Source organism: Terrapene carolina, unplaced genomic scaffold, assembly GCF_002925995.2.
Source record: "Terrapene carolina triunguis isolate 2854851 unplaced genomic scaffold, T_m_triunguis-2.0 Scaffold193, whole genome shotgun sequence".
Lineage (NCBI taxonomy): Eukaryota > Metazoa > Chordata > Testudines > Emydidae > Terrapene > Terrapene triunguis.
The window spans coordinates 11,137,522-11,159,900 of NW_020664544.1; the positions used below are offsets into that span (position 1 = coordinate 11,137,522).

A 22,379-nucleotide genomic window follows, 5' to 3' on the forward strand; every position below is an offset into this window, starting at 1 on the left:
CTTTCACTCTCATCTTATTGATCCCTTTTCATTCCAGTAGGAGGCCGCTTTGCAATGCTATGTGTGTGCAGGTGATAGACGGTGTCTGGATTATGTCACATCTGACCCTGGTTAGTTCAAGGATGCTGTTTATCTCTCGGTGGCAGGTCAAGCTAAATGGAAACGCTGCGGTAGTTCTGGCAGCTGAATTCTAACCCTGGTGACAGGTAGTGCATTTATTAATTCCGGCCTGGTGTTGATGAATAATCATTGAACTGAAACTGATTAGCAGGCAAGTGAGGAATTCTCTCTGAAATATCCAAATACTCTAGTCGGCGCTGACAGTTGCAAAGAGTCTTGGCTTCTTATAAATAAACCCCGTTTCCTGTCCCCATCTTCGTTATGCTAAGAATGGGATGCAGCCAACCCGACCTCTGGATGTTCCTAGTTAAAACCGACACGCTAAATGAGTTTTGTGCAGATTGATTTCCTGCTGTTTGCAGTTCCAGGTTCCCAGGGGATTTTCTTTTACAAGAGTTTCCCTTCCTGGGTTTTTTCTTCCATCGGGTGCCCACACTGGCTTATTGTAAGGGCTCAGTGTGTGCTCTAGTTTGCTGGAGGTCTCGTCACATCGTTTTGAGCTCGATTGAGCAAAATACTGAAGCACCCGTGTTATTCCAAGCACCGTCTTTTTTGTTCTGAGTTTGTACAGCACCTAGCGCAACAGGGTCCTGGTTCAGGACTGAGCAATAAATAATAATAATAAAAGTGCCTTGCTGAATTGGGGCTCTAAGCATTAATTTAAATGGGGTTAATAACTTTGCCAAAGGATCCGTACAGCATACGTGGGTTCTTTCTGATCTATAACATCCAGGGGTTCTTATGTTATGTTTCTAGTTCTTGTGTGCAGTTTGTTTGAGAGCAGATATTGCCCAACAGTCGCACAACTATGTTGTTTTTCAAATTGTGCCTTTACAACCTTTCTGTCCTATTAACACAGGCTCTGCCAGGCTGTCTTTGAAAAGCTACCCTGCATCCGAAGTTTAGATCTGTTGGCTCAGAACTGCAGTGAATAGTGCTGCCCGGTTACTGCTACGGGCTTGGTTGGATTGCTAGACATTTTCCATAGTCTAAATCTGATTCTGCCCCCAAGTGGAAAGTTATAAAGAGCGATTTGTATTACCCTACTCCGAGACAGAGGTGACGTGACAGATGGAAATGCAGAACTGGACAGCTAAGGTTATAGAAGACATGGTCTGGGTCAGAATATTGAAAATCCCGCAATCTCTTAAAGTGCAGATCCGCTCTGAAAAGTAGCGGCAAAAACGGCATCATCGTGTTCCATGTTTATTGCCATCCAATGACTTCTCAATCAAATCCATGCGGCTTACAAGCATACAGATGGGGTTTCAGTCCGCTGGCGCTTCAAATCCATCCTGGAATTTGAAAGTTACGTTTCTCACATCACCGTCAATAAAAATGTTGCGGTTGGATTGCTAATGCACGAGCTGGAAAAGGGTCCTGTTCACTATCCCACACCTGTGCTTGCTCTGCAAAGCTAAAAGGAGGGGAAAGGGAGCAAAAAGATCTGACTCTACCTACCCAGCTGGCTGAGGTAGAAGGGGACATTTTTACATAATAACTTTTCAGAGTAGAACCGAGTTTCACGCATAGCTGTTTCCCTCGTTGTCTGCAACTGGGAAAAGCTGGTCCCCCAGTACTGTGACGGTCTGCCACAGACCCTGCCATTTCTTTCCTCAAGATGAATCAGTTTCGAGGGAATGGACATTAGATGTCTTCGTCGTATGCTATTTAAGTAATCAGTTCCGTTGTTGCATTGTGTATGCTTTAGCTGGTGATATCTTACACTATAAGGAGATAGATCTAGCGCTCTTATGAGGAGCAATTCTGTACTGGCACAGGAATCAGCAGGATGACCTGTTATTTTAGGACATACTTTTCCATCGCTAATTTCTATGATTTGTGAAATATTGTACATTGCATTAATACAATGCATAGATCATGCTGATGCAAATTGCTAGCCCCTCGTAACATTATATACGTCTATCTTTATATATAAACACTCAATAGATAACTGGCAACTAATAAGAGCTGGAGTTCCATTGTGCAGCTGTAGTGATAAATTGCAAGCCAGTGGAGTTTTTCTATTTTATGTAACCCATGCGGCTGGGATTTTTGCACATGACTTCAGTACTTGCATGCAGAAAGGTCGCAGTTTTGAGTGGCAAAGTCTGATCAGACTGCAGAATTGAGACCTGGAGATTTCTTTTGGATCTGGTTGCTAGTGAAAAGCAAATGAGATTTTTTTTAAAAAAAAAAATATTTTTATTGTAATAGCTTAAGATCCTTTTAAAGTCTTGAGGAAGAGATTCAGGTTTTCTGGGTGCAATGAACACATTCACATCAAAGCCACAAGGGCACTGATGCAAGATCTTCATATTATAGTGGAGCTTATTAGTCATTCACCAAAGGTACAGAACAAGAAGAGAAAAGGGATAAAACAAGAAAAGGCCTAGATGCCTGGTTCTTACCTATACTTGATTCTTTCCTTGCTAGTGCTGGGTAAATTTCATCCCAGACCTTCCTTCTCCTGGATTGGGATTGACAGACAGCTCCTGCAGCATCCTCTCTGCGTCTCTGTCTGTCAGAGGCTCCTCTCCAGCCGTGGCTGCACCCTCAACCCCTCTCCCACCACGTCCTTGAAGGATTCAGGACGTCCTTTGAGCCTAGGTTTGGGCCTGGAAAGAATAAACCTTGCTAGGGCATTCCCCAGTTAATAGATTCCCCATTGTTTCCTCAAGGACCCTTGGTATTCTCTCGGTTGGTACCTTATTTTTGCCACTGGTTTGTTTCCCCCACCCCAGTCTCCTTTGATTTGTCTTGCAGTCAGGCAGGATGATGTCAAGCAGTTAAAGTGAGATGCACCTGATGTTCATTAAAAATAATGCAAATAACTGTCATTCTCAACACCCAGGATTAGGGGAACGATGCCCCTCGGGGGAGGTGGGGTCTGAGACGCTCTTTTTCTTCCCTCTTCCCCCGATATGTCTGTGCAAAGATTTTGGGGCATCACGTGCTTCTGGAGAGGTTTGAGCTCCTCTCCCTGACTTCCTGAGTGAGCCAGCATCTGTGGAAGCCCTGCCTCTTGGCGGGGTCTGAGCTCCTCTCCTTACTCCCCCCACATGTGAGCTGGGATCTGAGAGGACCCTGCCCCTCAAGGGGACTCTGAGCCCTGCTCTCTATCCCCCTTTGTGAGCTGGGATCTGTGGGGCCCTGCCCTTCGGGGGGAGGTCTGAACCCCTCTCCCTGAACCCTCATTTATGCCAACATCTTCAGGGCCCTGTCCCTTGGGGTGAGGAGGGGAAGGGATCTGAGTCCCTTTTCCATGTTCCACATGTGTCAGCCAGGATCTGAGGTGTGAGCGCAGATCTGCCGATCTGGGGGAAGTCAGGTTTTCAGAGGGCCGAGTGTTGCAATATTTGACATTCTGGGAGAGCACAAGATATCACTGGGCCACCTACTCTGCATTAACAATGTTTTTTTGTCAGCGAATAACCCTTGGCATCAGACTTGCAAAACGTCAGACAAACACCTTCCCTTCTCTGCTGGCGTAAACCAGCAAGCCAGGATGGTGCAAAGCTGCCAAGCGTACTTCTTTTCCAAGCAGACTTTCCATGGAAAAGCACCAATCTACTGATTGCTCTGGTACTGAGCTGAGTGCCGCTGTAAAGATGGGACTGGGGATTTGATATCAAATGAGGAGTTATTTGTGGGTTTGAAGAAATGACCTTGGTTCTAAAATGTTTTAAAATCATCTTCTGCTCCCCACAATGGAGATTATCCACAGTCACAAAAGACACAATTCTTAGGCAAGTGGTTATAATAATTTGTGCCTGGATTTATGCAAACATATGTAAATTTATTTAAACCCGTGCTATTTTATTTTTTTTTTTTGTTAGAGGATGTTGGAAGGTATGAATTTGTACCCTAGAATACAAAGACTGTCTTGGGATCTGATCTGTTCTGTTCTTTGGTATCTGAAAATCTATTTGACAATACCGTTGATGTCCTGTATAGATTCAATTGTGCCAGTAGATGGGCAGTAATAGAGGCTTTCAGGGAGGTTGATGTTTCCCCATTGTTACAAAGGGAAAATGGGTCATCTGGTTAGACTGCATCATTTTAATTGGGTCTGAAGTAATGAAAGGCATTTGATGAACTGGAATTGTCAATGGACAATCGCATTGTGCCTAGCTGGCCTTATTTCTTTGTTCTGAGAGGATGTCAGGGAGTCAACTGACCAGGTTTTCTATTCAGAGTGTGGCAAAGGCTTTGACAAAGTACCACATAAATACTTGATTCTTAAACTGGTCAGCCTGAAACTGGAACACAGGTGTAAAAATTGACCAGCAAATGGACCAAAGAAAAAGGTCATGATTCCAGATGCCCTAGCACTGTAGGCAAGGACACCGGTGGGGGCTTGGGGATGGCGTTGGTGCTAAATTCCCTCCATGCCCTAATATGCGTGAAAGAAATTGCAGCCGTTAATGAAATCCAGGTGATTCTGAGCTGCAGGATGTGCGTTCTTGCCGTAATCGCGCGTTGGGAGCCCCATGGATACAGCAACGAATGGCTGCTGAAAACCATTCATTACTCACAGGTGCAAAATCTGTGCGACTGAAAGACCAATCTGTGAATGACAAAATTCTGCAGCGGATCCTTTCTGCAGCGGAGCTGGTCTGAACAAGGGGGAGTCTGCATTGTTTCACTGCTCGTTTCATTTCTGGTCAGAGGAAAGAGTGTAACCATGCCCCCAAGGGTCTGTGGGCCATGGAGGTGTTTGGCTGCTCCCAGAAATTGCCCCCACCTGTTTCTGTTAAGGGCGTATTTTTCTCATTGATGGTAATTCATAGGAAGAGCTCATTGGTCTTGCTCAGTGTTACCTTCCCTTGGTCAGACGCGAATTAGGACATCCTGAGGACGTTCTTCCAAGGGACGCTTAGCTGGTCTGTCTTCTGTCATCCTAACCACAGATGCTGCCCCCTGGAGACATTGGGATTGAACTACACTGAGGGTATGTCTACACTACGAAATTCGGTCGATTTTATAGAAGTTGATTTGTAGAAATCAATTTTATACAGTCGATTGCATATGTCCCCACTAAGCCCATTAAGTTGGCGGAGTGCATCCTCACTACCGTGGCTAGCATCAACTTACGGAGCAGTGCACTGTGGGTAGCTATCCCACAGTTCCTGCAGTCTCCGCTGCCCATTGGAATTCTGGGTTAAGCTCCCAATGCCTGATGGGGCAAAAACATTGTCGCGGGTGGGTTTGGGTGCATGTCGACCTAACGCGGCTAAATTCGACCTAACCCCGTAGTGTAGACCAGGGCTGACTCTGCTTGGTTCACTGTTAGATCTTCTCCACCCATCATTCTCCCAAAAGTTGGTCTCAACACTTGATTTTTGAAGGTACTTCGCTGCTATTTCTTCCTTCTTAGTAAGTACCTAGTTTCACGTCCCTATAAAACAATACATCTGACAATGGTCCTGTATCTCGGAAGCTTGGTCTTTTTCAGTAACTGTTCGGAGCTACACATTCTCTGCAGAGAAAAGAACTTTCCCGCTCTCTAACTGTTCATTAACTTCCTCCCTCACCTAACTGTTGTTAGGAATTAATGCTCCTTGGTATTTAAACGGACTTGTCCATATATATGGTTATCGAGGCTAGCAACCTCTGTCCCCTCTTACAGTAATAACTACACACTCTCCAGTGACTGAGCTCATGCCTATGTCATTGTTTCAGGGGCAATGCCTGCTTGTGCTAACCCTCCAAGAAGGACACCACGAGGTCACACAACACGGCTCTGGTCAAATGAGTGCCCGTATCCCCGGCCTGGTGCAGCTGCCCTAACGATGGTTTCAATGCTGACGCAGTCAAGGCTCGGGTGTGCGTGTCATTGTCTGCACACAGTTAAACCCCCTGAGCCTGGAAAGTAGCATTGGTGCAGCTGCCTTGTTGCGAAAATATGGATATTGGTGTTCAGTGCCCCTTGGAGAAAGACTCCAGGGCCATGCAGTTGAAAAGCCAGTGAGATTACAAAGGGCTAGTTGCTTGTGTTAACATTTTAAGTCAATAAGTTTTGTCCTCCCTTGTCACTGGTGGTTTGATCTCACTGCACTCTTATTCTGTGTTGGGGGAGGGGTTTAATGTGTTTTAGTGTTGAAGGATCCAGAGGGCTCTTATTGCAAAATCTGTAGCTATTTTAATAGCTAACAGTCTCCAGGGCAGGAAAATACAATGGCATCAACATGCCCATTCTTGCGTGAGGCAGAATCAACGCGTCCTGCTGCAGTGTGAATGAACATTTCAACACCCGGCAGCATCAGGAACCTAAATACATATTTATAGATCCACATATTCACAATGCACATTCCCTCCAGCTCTCCCCAGAACCACTATAACCTCATCTTCCATCCCAACAGATTTTAAACTGCTCTGCAGCCTGTGTGTAACAGAGGTCTCTTTGGTCCCTGAAATGCAGCCATTTCCGGGCTGGAAATACAGCCGCAATGCCACTTCTCAGACAGGAGGGAATGCCACAGCAATCGGTCTGGTTCCTATGCAAATGAAACGTGGTGGAATCAGAACCAACGGAAGCCCCATTGACATACAGGGAGATGAGACGCCCACAGGAAAGGAAAGGCAGCACAAGGCCATCCTGCCTCTTGAAACAAAGTCATTGCACTTTGGAAAATATAAGCGAGGCGAGAACCCATGTTTGGCATCCATCACTAGAGAGACACATGAGCTCTTGCAAGCTGAGAAAGATGGGTCCCTCAACCCAAGGGGGGTCTAAGTCTCTGGGAACTGATTATAGGTGAGAAAAATGCATAGGCAAAGCTCATACCTTAAACTTTAGCCTTTCCGATGCAGTTTTGGTTTGCTTGTAACCCTTTCTAACGTTTACGTAGCGTCCCTTCACCTACGTCCTCTTGTTTTATTTTTTACTCTAAACCAGCTCAGGGCTGTGTTTAAACGGAAGGTGAATTTACTCCAGTGAAGTTAATAAGCTGTGATGATAAGGAACAAACACCCTTACTATTTCTCTGAACAATCTAGGAGAGGGCTGGACACTTCAGCGCACATGGTTTTGGGACAATCTGGGGCTGGAAGTTTCTTGGCGTCACCCTGATGGTTGTAATGAAGGCTGGTGGAAGCTGGAGTTGGTGGGACTGGGGGGCTGTAGACCATGGGCTCTCTAGCACACAGACACTCAGGGTGTGACCTGCATGCTGGTGGAGTGGTTGTGAACATCCCAGGTGGCAGCAAGGTCTGGTGAGGCCCTCAGGGTTACAGAGTAGGCAGTGACACAACCCCTCATGAGTCTGCGTTGCCCCCCGAAACCCACCGACCTAAATGAAACGACAGAGCTGGGTGAGTGGTGACTTTCTGATCTTGCTCACATTTTCTTTTGCAAATTAAAATAACTTGTCTCCCCGGTACCTCTTGAAAAGAAGCCAGATTTATTGTTAGTGTCCACTGGGTCATTAGGTATATCTGCCCTTGGAGAAACGAAGCACAGAGTTAGCTAGTGCGGCTGTGACTCTAAGTAGCGCCCTTGAGAGCAGAATGTCTAATAGAACAAAGCAGTGCTCTTAATAGCTTCTATTGCCATGTTGTTCTCCCATCCTTTGTTATCCCTTCGAGGTAATTAGTGCTGGAGGGGACTCGTATAGAGTGTAACCAATTTGCTTAATTTATGTGTCAGAACTCATCTCAAATATTTTGATCCTAACCATTAGAGTTTATCCAATTGCAACCAGACTATTAGCACGGTATTTCTTTTTAAATACCCACTCAACCAGTGCTAAACTGCCATGATAGCTGTAGAGGTGATTTATGTCGGCCATAAGGACCCTCCATAAGTACTCACCAGTCAAATAAATGCTTGCACCAATATGAGATTACAGTGAGTGGCTGATTGCCCGAATATGAAGGAAATGGTAATGCCTCTTATTCAATTGAATGTATTAGTCTTTGTGTATTTGTGCTGCTGGAGCTGAAATGGTCTTGAAGGAGAGAACATGTGGGTCTGAATTCTCACACAGAGAGGGACCTGTAATTCTGTGTTTATTGTAACTTTAAAAGAGCATCTCTGATATGTTCATCGCTTAAAAACACAAAAGTTAGATACAAACATGAAAGACCCCATGGGAGGTCACAGCGTAACACTACTTAAAATCAAGAACCTTAACACACTAGAATCAAAAACAGAGAGAGACAAAGCAGGCTGCTCTCTAAGGCAGAAGGCACTACTCAACTCCACCTTTTTCTAGCCGGGCTCTTTGTAAACTGAGTGCTGCTAGATCCAGATCACATGCTTCCCTCCTAGTCTGCAAGTAGAACCAGAAAACCCTGTGAGAATTTTAAGTGATAGCATATACATTTAACATGTTTTTCAATACACCACAATATCCAGTCTTGTCCAGCTCCAAGGAAACCTGAATGAAATGAGACGCTCATTATTAGCAGCACTATATATTATATAGCTGCTTGACTGGAGTGCTTGATTAATGTGCAGTTGGGACCCTGTGCATTTCTAGTTTATAGGAAGAACAATATTAATAGCAACATAAGTCTGTCTTAGCCTCAGGCATTATCTGAGACCTCGATGAGTTCTTATTTAAGCACAGCATATTCGTATAAAGCCTGAGATGCCGTCCCTATGCTTCCCAAATAGTCATATGGCATCTGTGCCCAAAGCGGTGTGCGCACGCATCGAATAGATTCCGACAAAACATCTCTCAGCCTTGCCTGCCAGAGTTGCTTGACATGCCCCAATGGGATAATTCAGCCGTGGAGGCCGAAAGTAAAACCTCGCCTGTAAACGCATCTCTGGCAACTTTACAGTTTTACTACCCAGAACTCGAGTTTCATCGCTTCTGCTATCTCCAGATTAAACCTGACATTCCGAAAGATGGAAAACATTTTGCTTGGCAGAGATTCCTTGGCAGAGAAACCAGGGCTCCAGGTTTAACATAATACAAAGATCAAAGGGAAACCAATAGCCACATTTGTTGGGAAAAAAGATTTCAAGGTATTTCATTTGTGTGCATCGTTCCTAGCCGGTGTGTATTAAGATGTACCAACTGCAGTGCCTAACACGCCATCAGTGCTTTTTGTCCCGAGCAAGGCCGGGTCTGTAACTTTGCATTATTGTCTTTCAAGTTGGACGCCCAAAATCTCTTTTGACTATTTAGGCCAGAGTTTAACTGGCATTTCTGTGGCCTTTTACACCGAGTGACCCAGAGTTTGCTGTGCCATCCCCTCCCATGAATAATTGTGGAAAATTAAGGTTAATCCTACCACCTCTCTGCAACAGGGCCATGCAGGGGGTGGGGTGAGTGGTACTCGACCCCTGCCAACGTCCTGGGATCTGCAGGATTTGCCTGCCAGGGACACCGCTGAGAGCTAGAACCTCTGTGCTGCTCTGCGACACTGCTGGCTCGCTGAGACGTCATGCTGCTGCCATTAGCTGATCTCTTCGACCTGGGCCCTGTCCCCTTCCCACGCCTGGCGGTGCAGAGCGGGAGGGGTTGCTGAATAGGTTGCTGTCATTCAGAGTTTGCCGTGGGTTGATGCTGCACAAAGCAGCTTGCCCTTGGAACCATCCCGCCTCCTCCAGAAGCGTGACCGCCTGAACAGACATCGTGTGCCTGCGGAGGTGTCCGCAGGCTTGGGGGAAGATGCTTGTTTGGCTCCGCTGCTCTCTTTCCATGCCCATGGGCCAAATTTGCACCAGTTTCCTACATCTACGATGTGATAAAAAACCTGCGGTACGAATTCTCAGAGCCCAGGTCAGCTGACTCGGGCTCGCGGGGCTCAGGGCGTGGGGCTAAAAATAGTAGCATCGGTATTTGGGCTCAGACTGGAGCCCGGGCTCGGACATCCTCCCCCATCGTGGGGTCTACACTCCCTTTTTATAGCCCCGCAGCCCGAGCCAGACACCAGCCCTGGCCATGCTGCAGGTCTTCTACCACAATGTAGATGTAACCTCAGGAATTTATACTGCCGCCCATCACTGCAGCATCTCCATCCCATCCATGCTAACCCAACAGTAAAGTCCTTAGTGATTTTACAGAGTCTCTGTCCCTTCTTCCTTTTCAGGGTCAAAACTCTGCTTGGGGGTAAGGTTTTTGTTTTGTTTCTCCCTTGCGCATCTAAAACCGAGGGATGCTCTGGTCCTCTATGCCAGTTTGGTGCCTGTATAGTGATCTGTAAGCCCAGAGAGATAGCACACCATGCTGGCAAGAAATGCTCATCTCTTTAGGATGCTCATCTCTCTCTGCCATTTAAGAATTCATAAACCTGTTTATTGTAGGTATCAGCGGGGATTTGCTGTTCATAGCTGCTGTTTTGTTTTAAATAATGCACCATCATCTCCTGCTAGACTGTGTGAACAAATGGATCCCGTAATCCTGTGACGGGTTTGTATAGTGCTAAGTGGACTGTGCCTTTCTTAGCACTTTGACTGAAATAACAAAAGGACTCAATGCTACCATCTGCTCTGTGGATACTTATGGAGAGGTCTTGGAGCCATGAGAACATGTTGATCTGTGATTTCTGCTATTACCAACAGTGCAGAAACACAGCCCTATTTCTTGCTGAACTTCTCTTCTTCCTTATCCGTGATGTCATATGGATTGTCACTCATCCCCCATCAGTTCTGGTCTCCTCCTTTGGCTCCTTCAGCTTCTTCTGAACATGTCTTAATGGCAGAGAAACCTCTGCCTGCGTCCCTTTGACCGAGACCTTGAATGGGGGTTGAGACTCCATAAACACTTTATTAGAGCTAGTCAGAAAATGAGATTTTTTTTGTCATGGACAATTTCCACAAAAACAAACCAAAAAAATAGTTTCCATCTAAATTTCCCACTGAAAAAAAATTACTTTTTGGCAAAAGATTGAAAGCCAAAATATTTTGATTTGGAAATTCTGCCAAGGTGCCTCATAGGAGTTTTAGTTCCAGTGCCTCATGTTCCAATCTCCTTTATAGGCCAGACTCCCTGGCCAGACTACATCTCCCATGATACACCACAGTCTCCATTCATGGTGGGTGGAGGTAGTTGCATCATGGGAGTACCTAGCTATTATGCATCATGGGACATGTAGTCCAGCTGGGGAGCCTAGCCCATAGAGGAGAACAGACACAAGAGGAAACTGAACTACAGCTCCCATGGGGCACCATGGTAAGCTATCCAAATGGACATATTTCAATTTGGGGATGCTTTGCTTTTTACAAAATAGTCATCTGTGGGAGCAGGCACTTTTAGCAAAAAAAAAAAAAAAAAAAAAAGGTTTTGGTGAAAACCAATTTTCCTTTGAAAAACAGTGTTGATGGGAAATTTTTGACCAGCCTCGCTGCTTACCTTTCACTACCTCTCCATAGAGCCCAACAGCTTTGGGCACGTCTGTGAGAAATCACTCGACCAACAATCCACTAATCAAATAATTGAGTTTAAACAGATTTATTAAAAAAGTGAGAAAAAGCTCACATTAAAATAAAAATAAACAATTTTGCACAAGATACCTCGTCGGACAAGGCAGGCATCTGTAGCTTAGCTAGAGAGGATAGACAATCTTATATCTCGTGAAATTAATCCATTGCCTGACTTCCTTTGCCATGCCAACACAAGATAGCATCGCCCCTGCCTGGTAGAGAGCGTTCTCCTTTTCATCACCCACCCAGCGGGTCTTTTAGGCCTTTCAGCTAGCTCATCTCCACGGTGCTAGAGGCCATTATCATATCATCTGGAGGAAACTAACTGATCTCAGTTCCCCATGCAGTGTTTATCTATCCATCATTCCGCTAGCATCATCTCCTCTAGAGTTCTGAAAGGTTTCCACATTTTCCTGTCTCCAGTCTTACCCCCAAAACTTCCTTTGGAAAGTAGCTACGTACAATAGATGTCTGCCAGTCTTTGCATCCCTCCCTCCTAGGGAAGATGGTTGGTAGACATGGTAATTCACCCTCTTTTAAATGGATAATATCTTTATCCAGCAGATAACGTTTTGTCTTCTAGGTGGACTCCATTCCACATTTTTTGTCTGGTTTTAAAAAGTAATTTACAGACTTCTGCTTTTACTGTAATTTTTCTCTATACTAAAACCATAATTGATTGTCAGGCAACCTCTCTGTCCCATATAGACTTGTTATAAACGGTAAAGTACCTTTTATTCTATTATTCTGATCGGGTTTAATCATGTCTTGAATATGAATCTGGTTTGGAATATTGGTTTGGTTTGACATTCAGCAGGATCTATATCTGTCTCTCTAGCCACTAGAAATAATTGCGTTTTGAGTTATAAATTGCAGCATCTTGGAGACATCTATAACCTGCATTTTAATTTCACCAAACACACATTTTTCCCCCTCTAGACACTAGGTAAGAAGGGTCATTGTGTTATTTAAATACCATTTCACAAATTTAGAGCATGTTTGTCTTTGGACTTTAACATGGATTTTCAGATGAGCTGTCAGAACTGATCCATCACTGAAAAATCTGGCATTTTATAGATGTTTTTCAAGGTAGGTGTTTGTCGTTTCCCTGGTCTGCACTTGTCTTTTGTTGTTGTTGTTTGTTTAAAGTTAAAAGTACCGCTGCCACACTCAGGAAAATGTTAACAAAAACATACCCCTTTTCTCCTAAAAACCCCCGTCAAACACACCCAGATTAAATCGTCTCCTTTAGGGTTCCGTGTGTTCTGATGTTGCTCAGCATAATGTCGGCGTGTAACAAACCCAGTATGAGGAGGAGAGATTCCTCCAAACCATCATTCAGCAGACAGACAGGAAATGCCGGAAGAGTGCAGCTCTGTTCCATGTGGAGTTACTCGAGAGTATATAGATTTTAGTGTGCCTGGATTTGGCAATGGTTCTTTAACTGCTATTATAAATTAAGGTGGATCGCCTCTTGGACGGTTTGTAGGGAAGTGATGACCCGCTGGCTAAGGCTGTGGATACAGACTCAAGCTCCGTGTTCTGTTCTGTTCAGGTTCCTGTGCTGCCCTCACGGCTGTAGTATCTGAATGCTTTCCAGTAAGTGATGCGACTGACCTCAGTCACGTATGGTCCATTCTCTCCCGCAGCCTCTGCCCGGGGGAGGATCGTGTGTGCCGTGCAGTGATTTGTTTTGGTAGAGTTTTACTCTGTGCCCACACTGCTCTGTGTGTCTGTTAGTGAAGGCGATTGGAAGAAGCGCCCCGTGCACTCAGAGAGGAGGGTGGGGAAGTCTGGGATGGTCCTTAGCTCCTGTGGGAGTTATTCGACACTCTCAGACTGGCCCGCTGCTTGATTTCATCTGGGCCGCCGCAAGTCTCCTCGCTGCGGGCCGGAAGCCCCAAGCCTCAGCACCCACCCCCGGGGCTGGAGCAGTGAGCGTCCGGCTTGTCCTGCTGCGGAGCGAAGCTGGGGTTGTCAGGCCATTAAAAGTCCAGTCGGCTCCATGCAGCTCCTGGAAGCAACCAGCATGTCCCTGCAGCCCCTAGGTGCAGGGGCGATCAGGGGAGCTCCACGCTCTGCCCCCGCCCCCAGTGCTGGCTCCGCAGCTCCCATTGGCCGGGAACTACAGCCAATGGGATCTGCGAGGGTGGTGCCTGTGGGCGTGAGCAGTGCGCACCGCACAGAGCCCCCTGGCCCCTCCACCTAGGGGCTGGACATGGCGGCTGCTTCTGGGAGCAGCGCGGAGCCAGGGTAGGCAGGGAGCCTGCCTTAGCCCTGCTGCGCTGCCGACCAGGAGCCGCGTGAGGTAAGCGCCACCCAGCCGGAGCCCACACCCCGAACCTCCTGTCCCGGCTTGGAACCCCTTCCCACAACCTAACTCCCTCCCAGACCCCGCACGCGCTCCCCAACCCCCCGCCCCATGTTGGAATCTCCTCCAGCACCCTAACTCCCTCCCAGACCCCGCACCCCCACCCGCATGTAACCCCCCTGACCCAGCCCTGAGTCCCCTCCTGCACCCAAACACCCTCCCAAAGCCGCACCACAAACCTCCTCCCGCACCCCAACCCCCTGCCCCAGACCTGAGCCCTCTCCTGTACCCCTCATCTCCAGCTCAACCCCAAATCCCGCACCCCCAGCAAGAGGCCTCCCCCTCGCACACCCCAAGCCCCTACCTCAGCCCACAGCCCCCCTCCCTCACCCTGAACCCCTCATTTCTGGCCCTATTCCAGAGCCTAGGGGAAGCCCCGAGCCTCCACGCCCACTGTGGGGCTGTGTGTGGCCCATGACTGATTTTTTCTGTGGGTCAGTGGCCCCTGATCAAAAAAAGGTTCCCCGCCCCTGTTTTAGACCTGCGTGGCCGGTCTCAGGGCTTCCCACCCCAAGTCATACTCAGGCAAGGTCGAGGGTTGTTTAGCCCATTTGCCAAACAAGCCTCACTTCTCCAGGCCCTGCTGGACCTGCGTGAAGCACTGTCATGGAAGCAGGATAGTGGAGTTTCTTCCTCGGCAGAGGACATGGTGCTATCAGCGTAGGGAGTTCCTCCTGGAGACCCCAAAGAGCTAGTACCGACCATCACAAAGACCCACAGTTTTTCCACTCTAGGTGACGACATTAACTGATGTACTGGCTCACAGGGCTCACAGCACGGCCAACCTCTGTGTTAATTGTTGTTGGCACATTAGAGTTGAACTTAAACTTGACGTGTGTGTGTTTTAAGGACAGGGGCGGCAGTAGGAGGGGTTGTGCTCTCTGTAGGGCCTGTGGAGCCGTGTAGAGCACTGGCATGTATTCTTTGAGTGGTGGGGGGCAAGGGTGTATTACGTGAATGGGCTTGTAGGGAGGTAGGGAGTGTGGCCCTACTCTGGGGAAGTGAGGTGAGGTCAGATTCTCTGGTTGGTACATAGGGAGATAGGGGGTGGGGTCATATTCTCTGGTTGGTGCATAATGAGGTAGGGGTGGGGTTGTATTCTCTAGTTGGTGCATAGGGAGGTAGGGGGCGGGGTCATATTCTTTGGTTAGTGCATAATGAGGTAGGGGTGCGGTTGTATTCTCTGGTTGGTGCATAGGGAAGTAGTGGGCAGGGTCATATTTTCTGGTTGGTGCATAATGAGGTAGGGGTGGGGTTGTATTATCTGGTTGGTGCATAGGGAGGTAGTGGGCGGGGTCATATTCTCTGATTGGTGCATAATGACGAAGGGGTGGGGTTGTATTCTCTGGTTGGTGCATAGGGAGGTAGTGGGCGGGATCATATTCTCTGATTGGTGCATAATGAGGTAGGGGTGGGGTTGTATTCTCTGGTTGGTGCATAGGGAGGTAGTGAGCGGGGTTGTATCCTCTGGTCAGTGCACAGGGTGGTAGAGGGCGGGGCCAGTGCATAGCAAGATGCGGTGGGGGCAGTGCATAAGGAAGTAGGGGGTGAAGAAGGGGGCGGGTTCATATTCTCTGGTTCGTGCACAGGGAGATAAGGGACGGGGTTAAACTCTCTGGTTGGTGCATAGGGAGGTAGGGGGCAGGATCGTATTCACTGGTTGGTACATAGGGAGGTAGGGGGTGGGGTCGTATCATCTGGTTGGTGCATAGGGAGATAAAGACCGAGGTCATATTCTCTGGTTGGAATGGTGGAGGAGCCCTCTTTTACTATCTGGCTGGATTTATTTCACTACCAGAGGCTGTTGCTCAAGTTTCTATTTTCAGTCTGATTTTTATTATTCCTCGTTTTCTTGGAACAGAGCTAAGCCTGGAGGAATATTGCCTGGGGGCCATTTCGAGTGGAGGTGTACGGACCTGTTTTGCTTTTTCTCATCTGTCAGAGATAGCTGCCCAGGTCCCACCCAAAAGACTGTTCCCCATTGCTGACAGCCATTTATAGACCTTCCCTTCTGTTCCCTTTATTGCAGGGGACAGAGAGAGGGGGTTGAATTCTTCTTCCGTTTCACGGGGCAGTTAATGCTGTCGGGATGAGTATTCCCAGCAATGCAGCTCGGGACGGGTGGCGCTGCTCTGGAACCTAATGTGTAGATCCAGTGTACTATAAACACGTATTCTGGCTGGAAGTTTTACCCTTAAAATGTTCAAGCCACCAGGGGGTATGGGAAACTCCATCCCATATAAAAAGCCCTAAAAAATTACCTAGCTTCACTTTGGTGCTCATTTGGTTAAAGAATTTGCAGTAAACATTGGCCTGCACCAGGGGTCAGCGTTGAGCCCCTTCTTTTGTTTGTGGTTGCCTTGGATGTGATAAAGGAGAATATACAAAGGTAACTGCCTTGAAATACCATGTTTGCTGATGACTTAGTGATATGTACAGAAGACTGTGGGACTCTGCAAACCAACTCTGAACAGTGGCAACACAGTTTTGAGCAGGCAGGACTCGGCGTGAATGTTGGTACGACTGAGGCTATGTCAACTGAAAGAAAAGAAGCCACCATAAAGGATATCACAGGTAGAGAGCTTAGAAGAATGAATGTAAATACCTAGGATCAATGGTTGTTGACAATGGTGCCCTCCTGAGTGATGCCCCGCATTGTACCAAACCCATTGGTGCAGGTTGTGGGAGCTAACAATAAAAAATTGTCAATAAAGTTAAACGGTGGAGGGTACAAAACTGTAGAATCATAGACTAGCAGGGTTGGAAGGGACCTCAGGAGGTCATCTAATCCAACCCCCTGTTCAAAGCAGGACCAATCCCCAGACAGATTTTTGCCCCAGATCCCTAACTGGCCCCCTCAAGGATGGAGCTCGCAACCCTGGGTTTAGTAGGCCAATGCTCAAACCACTGAGCTATCCCTTCCCCGATAACTTCACCCATTGTAATGTATGGGACAGAGACTAGGCCAACCACAAAAAAAGAAATCAGTATGCTCTCCACCATGGGAATGAAGATGTTGAGAGGGTCAAATGGTTGGACACTCAGTGATAGCGAACCAAACGAAATTGTGAGGGGCCCAATGCAGGTTGCCCTAATTGAAGATGTGTTGAGAGAGGGTAGGCTACCAGCAGAGACCTGAGAGTTATATTGGTAGGATGACCCTTGCAATGATCATGGATGGAAGATGACCAAGGGTGTGGTCAAAGACTTAGTAAATGGTCTGGATATTAGCAGATCTTAAAGAGACCAATTTGCAGGACAGTCAGGTGTACAATTATGAGTTTTGGAAGAAGGCTATACCATAACCCTATAGAATTTGCTGCTGCTGAATAGGGAAGTGGCAAGATAGAGGGTAGGCAGAGGAATTGGGATGCGGCATGCTCAGAGGCGGAGGGGGAGGGGAGCTTGGCTGCCGGTGGGCGCAGAGCACCCACTAATTTTTTCCCGTGGGTGCTCCAGCCCCGGATTACCCATGGAGTTGGCGCCTATGCCGGGCCGCAGGAAATAACTCTGCGGGCCACATGTCTGAGACCCCTGGATTAAACAAAGATGGGGGAAATCTTGAAAACTTCCTGTTAATGGAGGAAGTTGTCCTCTTGTTATTGCTGTGGCCTTAAATGATAGGATTAAAAAGTATATTACATCTTTGTGTCGCTATCGAGTGTGTTGAGACAGCAGCGCTTTAATTCTATTGTATTCGTTGGGAAAGGAGCTCTGTGTATGAACAATTCCCAGGTACGCGATGTTTGGCTTAGCTTGAATGAATCCTTGTTGAATAAAAATCCAGTAGAAAGGTGGCTCAGGGTCAAGAAACAACTGTCATATGCAGAACCTCCAACTGTTGTATGCAAAACACTTGTCTTTGCCTTCAAAAAGAATTAGTCTAGCCTGCCAAATTCTCCACTCTCCAGCAGTAGCGCGTCTGCCTTTGAAGGTCTTTTATTTTTGAGTCATGGGCGGGGGGGGGGGGGGAGATGGAAAGAAACAACAAGAAGCATCTTAAATGAAAGCACGTATTTCACAGGCAGTAGGATCGGGGGAGGCTGGCAGCTAGATCCACCCGAGTCCCCTTGGAGCAAACTGGGTTCCAACATGGACATTTGTTTTCCTTTGAGCTTAGGGACGAGAGGGTCCAGCTCTAAATGTGCAGTAGCGAAAGCCCAGCAGCATCTGGCAGTGCTGCTGTGACATCTTGGATGAAACGGAACTTGCGTTAAAATTCAACGTGTACTCAAGCACTGCAAGTATATCGGATTCTTAGAGAGCTAACACGGTGCGAGTCAGAGAAACTATTTCCAAAAACATTCATTCATTCCTTTAAAATGCTGTTTGTTCTCACCCTGCTCCGTTTTTTTTTCCTGTAAAGAGGAACACACTTAATATACTAAATTATTAAACCAGATTAGATCTGGCTTCAGATGTTTCCTCTGGAGCTCTGCCGCACTTACATTTGTCATGTCTCCGCAGCCGCGGTCGGGTTGGGAAGAGGTGTGTTACATGGAGCTCTCTCTTTTCTCTCTCTCTTGAAGGTGTTTACAAAATATGGGAAATGTTACATGTTTAACTCAGGAGAAGAAGGGCGGCCCCTGCTTACCACAGTCAAAGGTGGGACGGGCAATGGATTGGAGATCATGCTGGACATACAACAGGATGAATATTTACCAATATGGGGAGAAACAGGTAAGACCCAACATTAACTTTTTCTCTCTCTCTATCTGAGGGCGTGCCTTGGTTGCAAACATGCTGTAGTTGTTTTGACATGTTCCATGGGATCCCCTCCATTACCGGAAACCAGTTCTCCTTAAACTTAAAAGTTCTTGAGCTCTGCAGGGAACTTCCAGCCTTTGCAAAAGCAGGTCAAGTTTCAAAGTTAGCTTGACCACCTCAAACTCAAGGACACAAGTGAGTGAAGTGGTTCTTGATGAAGATGAGGCTGCCATCCTGGAAGCATTCCCCACCTGCTTGGTTGTCTCCAAGCTGCTCCATTACCCCGTAGCCACAGCGACCTTTCAAAGCCAGCCCATGTGTTTGACCTCTGCATCATGTTCCGGGTGACTACAGTGGGATTTCAGGATCTAAATTAGACATCTTGACAAGGGGAAGAGCTGGCTGTGAATTCATGTCACCTTCCTGATGGATCCTCCAGGTGGTCCCCACACTCACATTCTTTTAAAAATTCTGGGTATCATGTCGCTGACTTATTGGGCTAAGCTGTGCGATTCGAGTACTATACAAATCCAGGGCAGCACTCTCTCCAGCCTTAATTTGGTGATCTGAGATTGTAGGCTAAGACCATCCAAGAACTAAGGATCATCCCAAACCTCATCACATTCCACCACCAGAAGTGCCAGGCACATTTTTTGACCTGCTGTCCCTAACATAAACCCATAGCAACATGTATATTAAAGACACACACACACACACTCTCTCTCTCTCTCTCTCTTTCTGTCTCTCTCTCTCTCAAAACAAGACACGCCACTCCACATGCTTCTCCCTCTGGGGAGAGGATGAGAGAACAAAACAGGTGACAAATGTGTCATCATGTGGCTTAATCCACTACGGGAAGGTATCATAGAATGTTCTATGAATCATAGAATCATAGAATATCAGGGTTGGAAGGGACCTCAGGAGGTCATCTAGTCCTACCCCCTGCTCAAAGCAGGACCAATTCCCAACTAAATCATCCCAGCCAGGGCTTTGTCAAGCCTGATCTTAAAAACCTCCAAGGAAGGAGATTCCACCACCTCCCTAGGGAACCCATTCCAGTGCTTCACCACCATCCTAGTGAAAAAGTTTTTCCTAATATCCAACCTAAACCTCCCCCACTGCAACTTGAGACCATTACTCCTTGTTCTGTCATCTGGTACCACTGAGAACAGTCTAGATCCATCCTCTTTGTAACCCCCTTTCAGGTAGTTGAAAGCAGTTATCAAATCCCACCTCATTCATAGATTCATAGATTCATAGATTCTAGGACTGGAAGGGACCTCGAGAGGTCATCGAGTCCAGTCCCCTGCCCGCATGGCAGGACCAAATACTGTCTAGACCATCCCTGATAGACATTTATCTAACCTACTCTTAAATATCTCCAGAGATGGAGATTCCACAACCTCCCTAGGCAATTTATTCCAGTGTTTAACCACCCTGACAGTTAGGAACTTTTTCCTAATGTCCAACCTAGACCTCCCTTGCTGCAGTTTAAGCCCATTGCTTCTTGTTCTATCCTCAGAGGCTAAGGTGAACAAGTTTTCTCCCTCCTCCTTATGACACCCTTTTAGATACCTGAAAACTGCTATCATGTCCCCTCTCAGTCTTCTCTTTTCCAAACTAAACAAACCCAATTCTTTCAGCCTTGCTTCATAGGTCATGTTCTCAAGACCTTTAATCATTCTTGTTGCTCTTCTCTGGACCCTTTCCAATTTCTCCACATCTTTCTTGAAATGCGGTGCCCAGAACTGGACACAATACTCCAGCTGAGGCCTAACCAGAGCAGAGTAGAGCGGAAGAATGACTTCTCGTGTCTTGCTCACAACACACCTGTTAATACATCCCAGAATCATGTTTGCTTTTTTTGCAACAGCATCACACTGTTGACTCATATTTAGCTTGTGGTCCACTATAACCCCTAGATCCCTTTCTGCCGTACTCCTTCCTAGACAGTCTCTTCCCATTCTGTATGTGTGAAACTGATTTTTTCTTCCTAAGTGGAGCACTTTGCATTTGTCTTTGTTAAACTTCATCCTGTTTAACTCAGACCATTTCTCCAATTTGTCCAGATCATTTTGAATTATGACCCTGTCCTCCAAAGCAGTTGCAATCCCTCCCAGTTTGGTATCATCCGCAAACTTAATAATCGTACTTTCTGTACCAATATCTAAGTCGTTAATGAAGATATTGAACAGAGCTGGTCCCAAAACAGACCCCTGCGGAACCCCACTCGTTATGCCTTTCCAGCAGGATTGGGAACCATTAACAACAACTCTCTGAGTACGGTTATCCAGCCAGTTATGCACCCACCTTATAGTAGCCCCATCTAAATTGTATTTGCCTAGTTTGTCGATAAGAATATCATGCGAGACCGTATCAAATGCCTTACTAAAGTCTAGGTATACCACATCCACAGCTTCTCCCTTATCCACAAGACTCGTTATCCTATCGAAGAAAGCTATCAGATTGGTTTGACATGATTTGTTCTTTACAAATCCATGCTGGCTGTTCCCTATCACCTTACCACCTTCCAAGTGTTTGCAGATGATTTCCTTAATTACTTGCTCCATTATCTTCCCTGGCACAGAAGTTAAACTAACTGGTCTGTAGTTTCCTGGGTTGTTTTTATTTCCCTTTTTATAGATGGGCACTATATTTGCCCTTTTCCAGTCTTCTGGAATCTCTCCCGTCTCCCATGATTTTCCAAAGATAATAGCTAGAGGCTCAGATACCTCCTCTATTAGCTCCTTGAGTATTCTAGGATGCATTTCATCAGGCCCTGGTGACTTGCAGGCATCTAACTTTTCTAAGTGATTTTTAACTTGTTCTTTTTTTATTTTATCTGCTAAACCTACCCCCTTCCCATTAGCATTCACTAGGATAGGCATTCCTTCAGACTTCTCGGTGAAGACCGAAACAAAGAAGTCATTAAGCATCTCTGCCATTTCCAAGTTTCCTGTTACTGTTTCTCCCTCTTCACTAAGCAGTGGGCCTACCCTGTCTTTGGTCTTCCTCTTGCTTCTAATGTATTGATAAAAAGTCTTCTTGTTCCCCTTTATTCCCTTAGCTAGTTTGAGCTCATTTTGTGCCTTTGCCTTTCTAATCTTGCCCCTGCATTCCTGTGTTGTTTGCCTATATTCATCCTTTGTAATCTGTCCTAGTTTCCATTTTTTATATGACTCCTTTTTATTTTTTAGATCATGCAAGATCTCGTGGTTAAGCCAAGGTGGTCTTTTGCCACATTTTCTATCTTTCCTAACCAGCGGAATAGCTTGCTTTTGGGCCCTTAATAGTGTCCCTTTGAAAAACTGCCAGCTCTCCTCAGTTGTTTTTCCCCTCAGTCTTGATTCCCATGGGACCTTACCTATCAGCTCTCTGAGCTTACCAAAATCCGCCTTCCTGAAATCCATTGTCTCTATTTTGCTGTTCTCCCTTCTACCCTTCCTTAGAATTGCAAACTCTATGATTTCATGATCACTTTCACCCAGGCTGCCTTCTACTTTCAAATTCTCAACGAGTTCCTCCCTATTTGTTAAAATCAAGTCTAGAACAGCTTCACCCCTAGTAGCTTTTTCAACCTTCTGAAATAAAAAGTTGTCTGCAATGCAGTCCAAGAATTTGTTGGATAGTCTGTGCCCCGCTGTGTTATTTTCCCAACATATATCCGGATAGTTGAAGTCCCCCATCACCACCAAATCTTGGGCTTTGGATGATTTTGTTAGTTGTTTAAAAAAAGCCTCATCCACCTCTTCCACCTGGTTAGGTGGCCTGTAGTAGACTCCTAGCATGACATCACCC

The 22,379-nt window shown here is 46.5% G+C and overlaps 1 protein-coding gene across 1 annotated transcript in view; it reads left to right on the forward strand.

Annotated features, from left to right (window-relative positions):
* Nucleotides 1–22,379, forward strand: part of LOC112118288 (acid-sensing ion channel 2) — a 1,160,041-nt gene that overhangs the window by 945,935 nt on the left and 191,727 nt on the right. Inside the window, exon 2 of the mRNA XM_026654764.1 lies at nt 18,404–18,554. Coding sequence (XP_026510549.1) covers nt 18,404–18,554 — 151 coding nt within the window. The remainder of the gene's footprint in view (nt 1–18,403; nt 18,555–22,379) is intronic.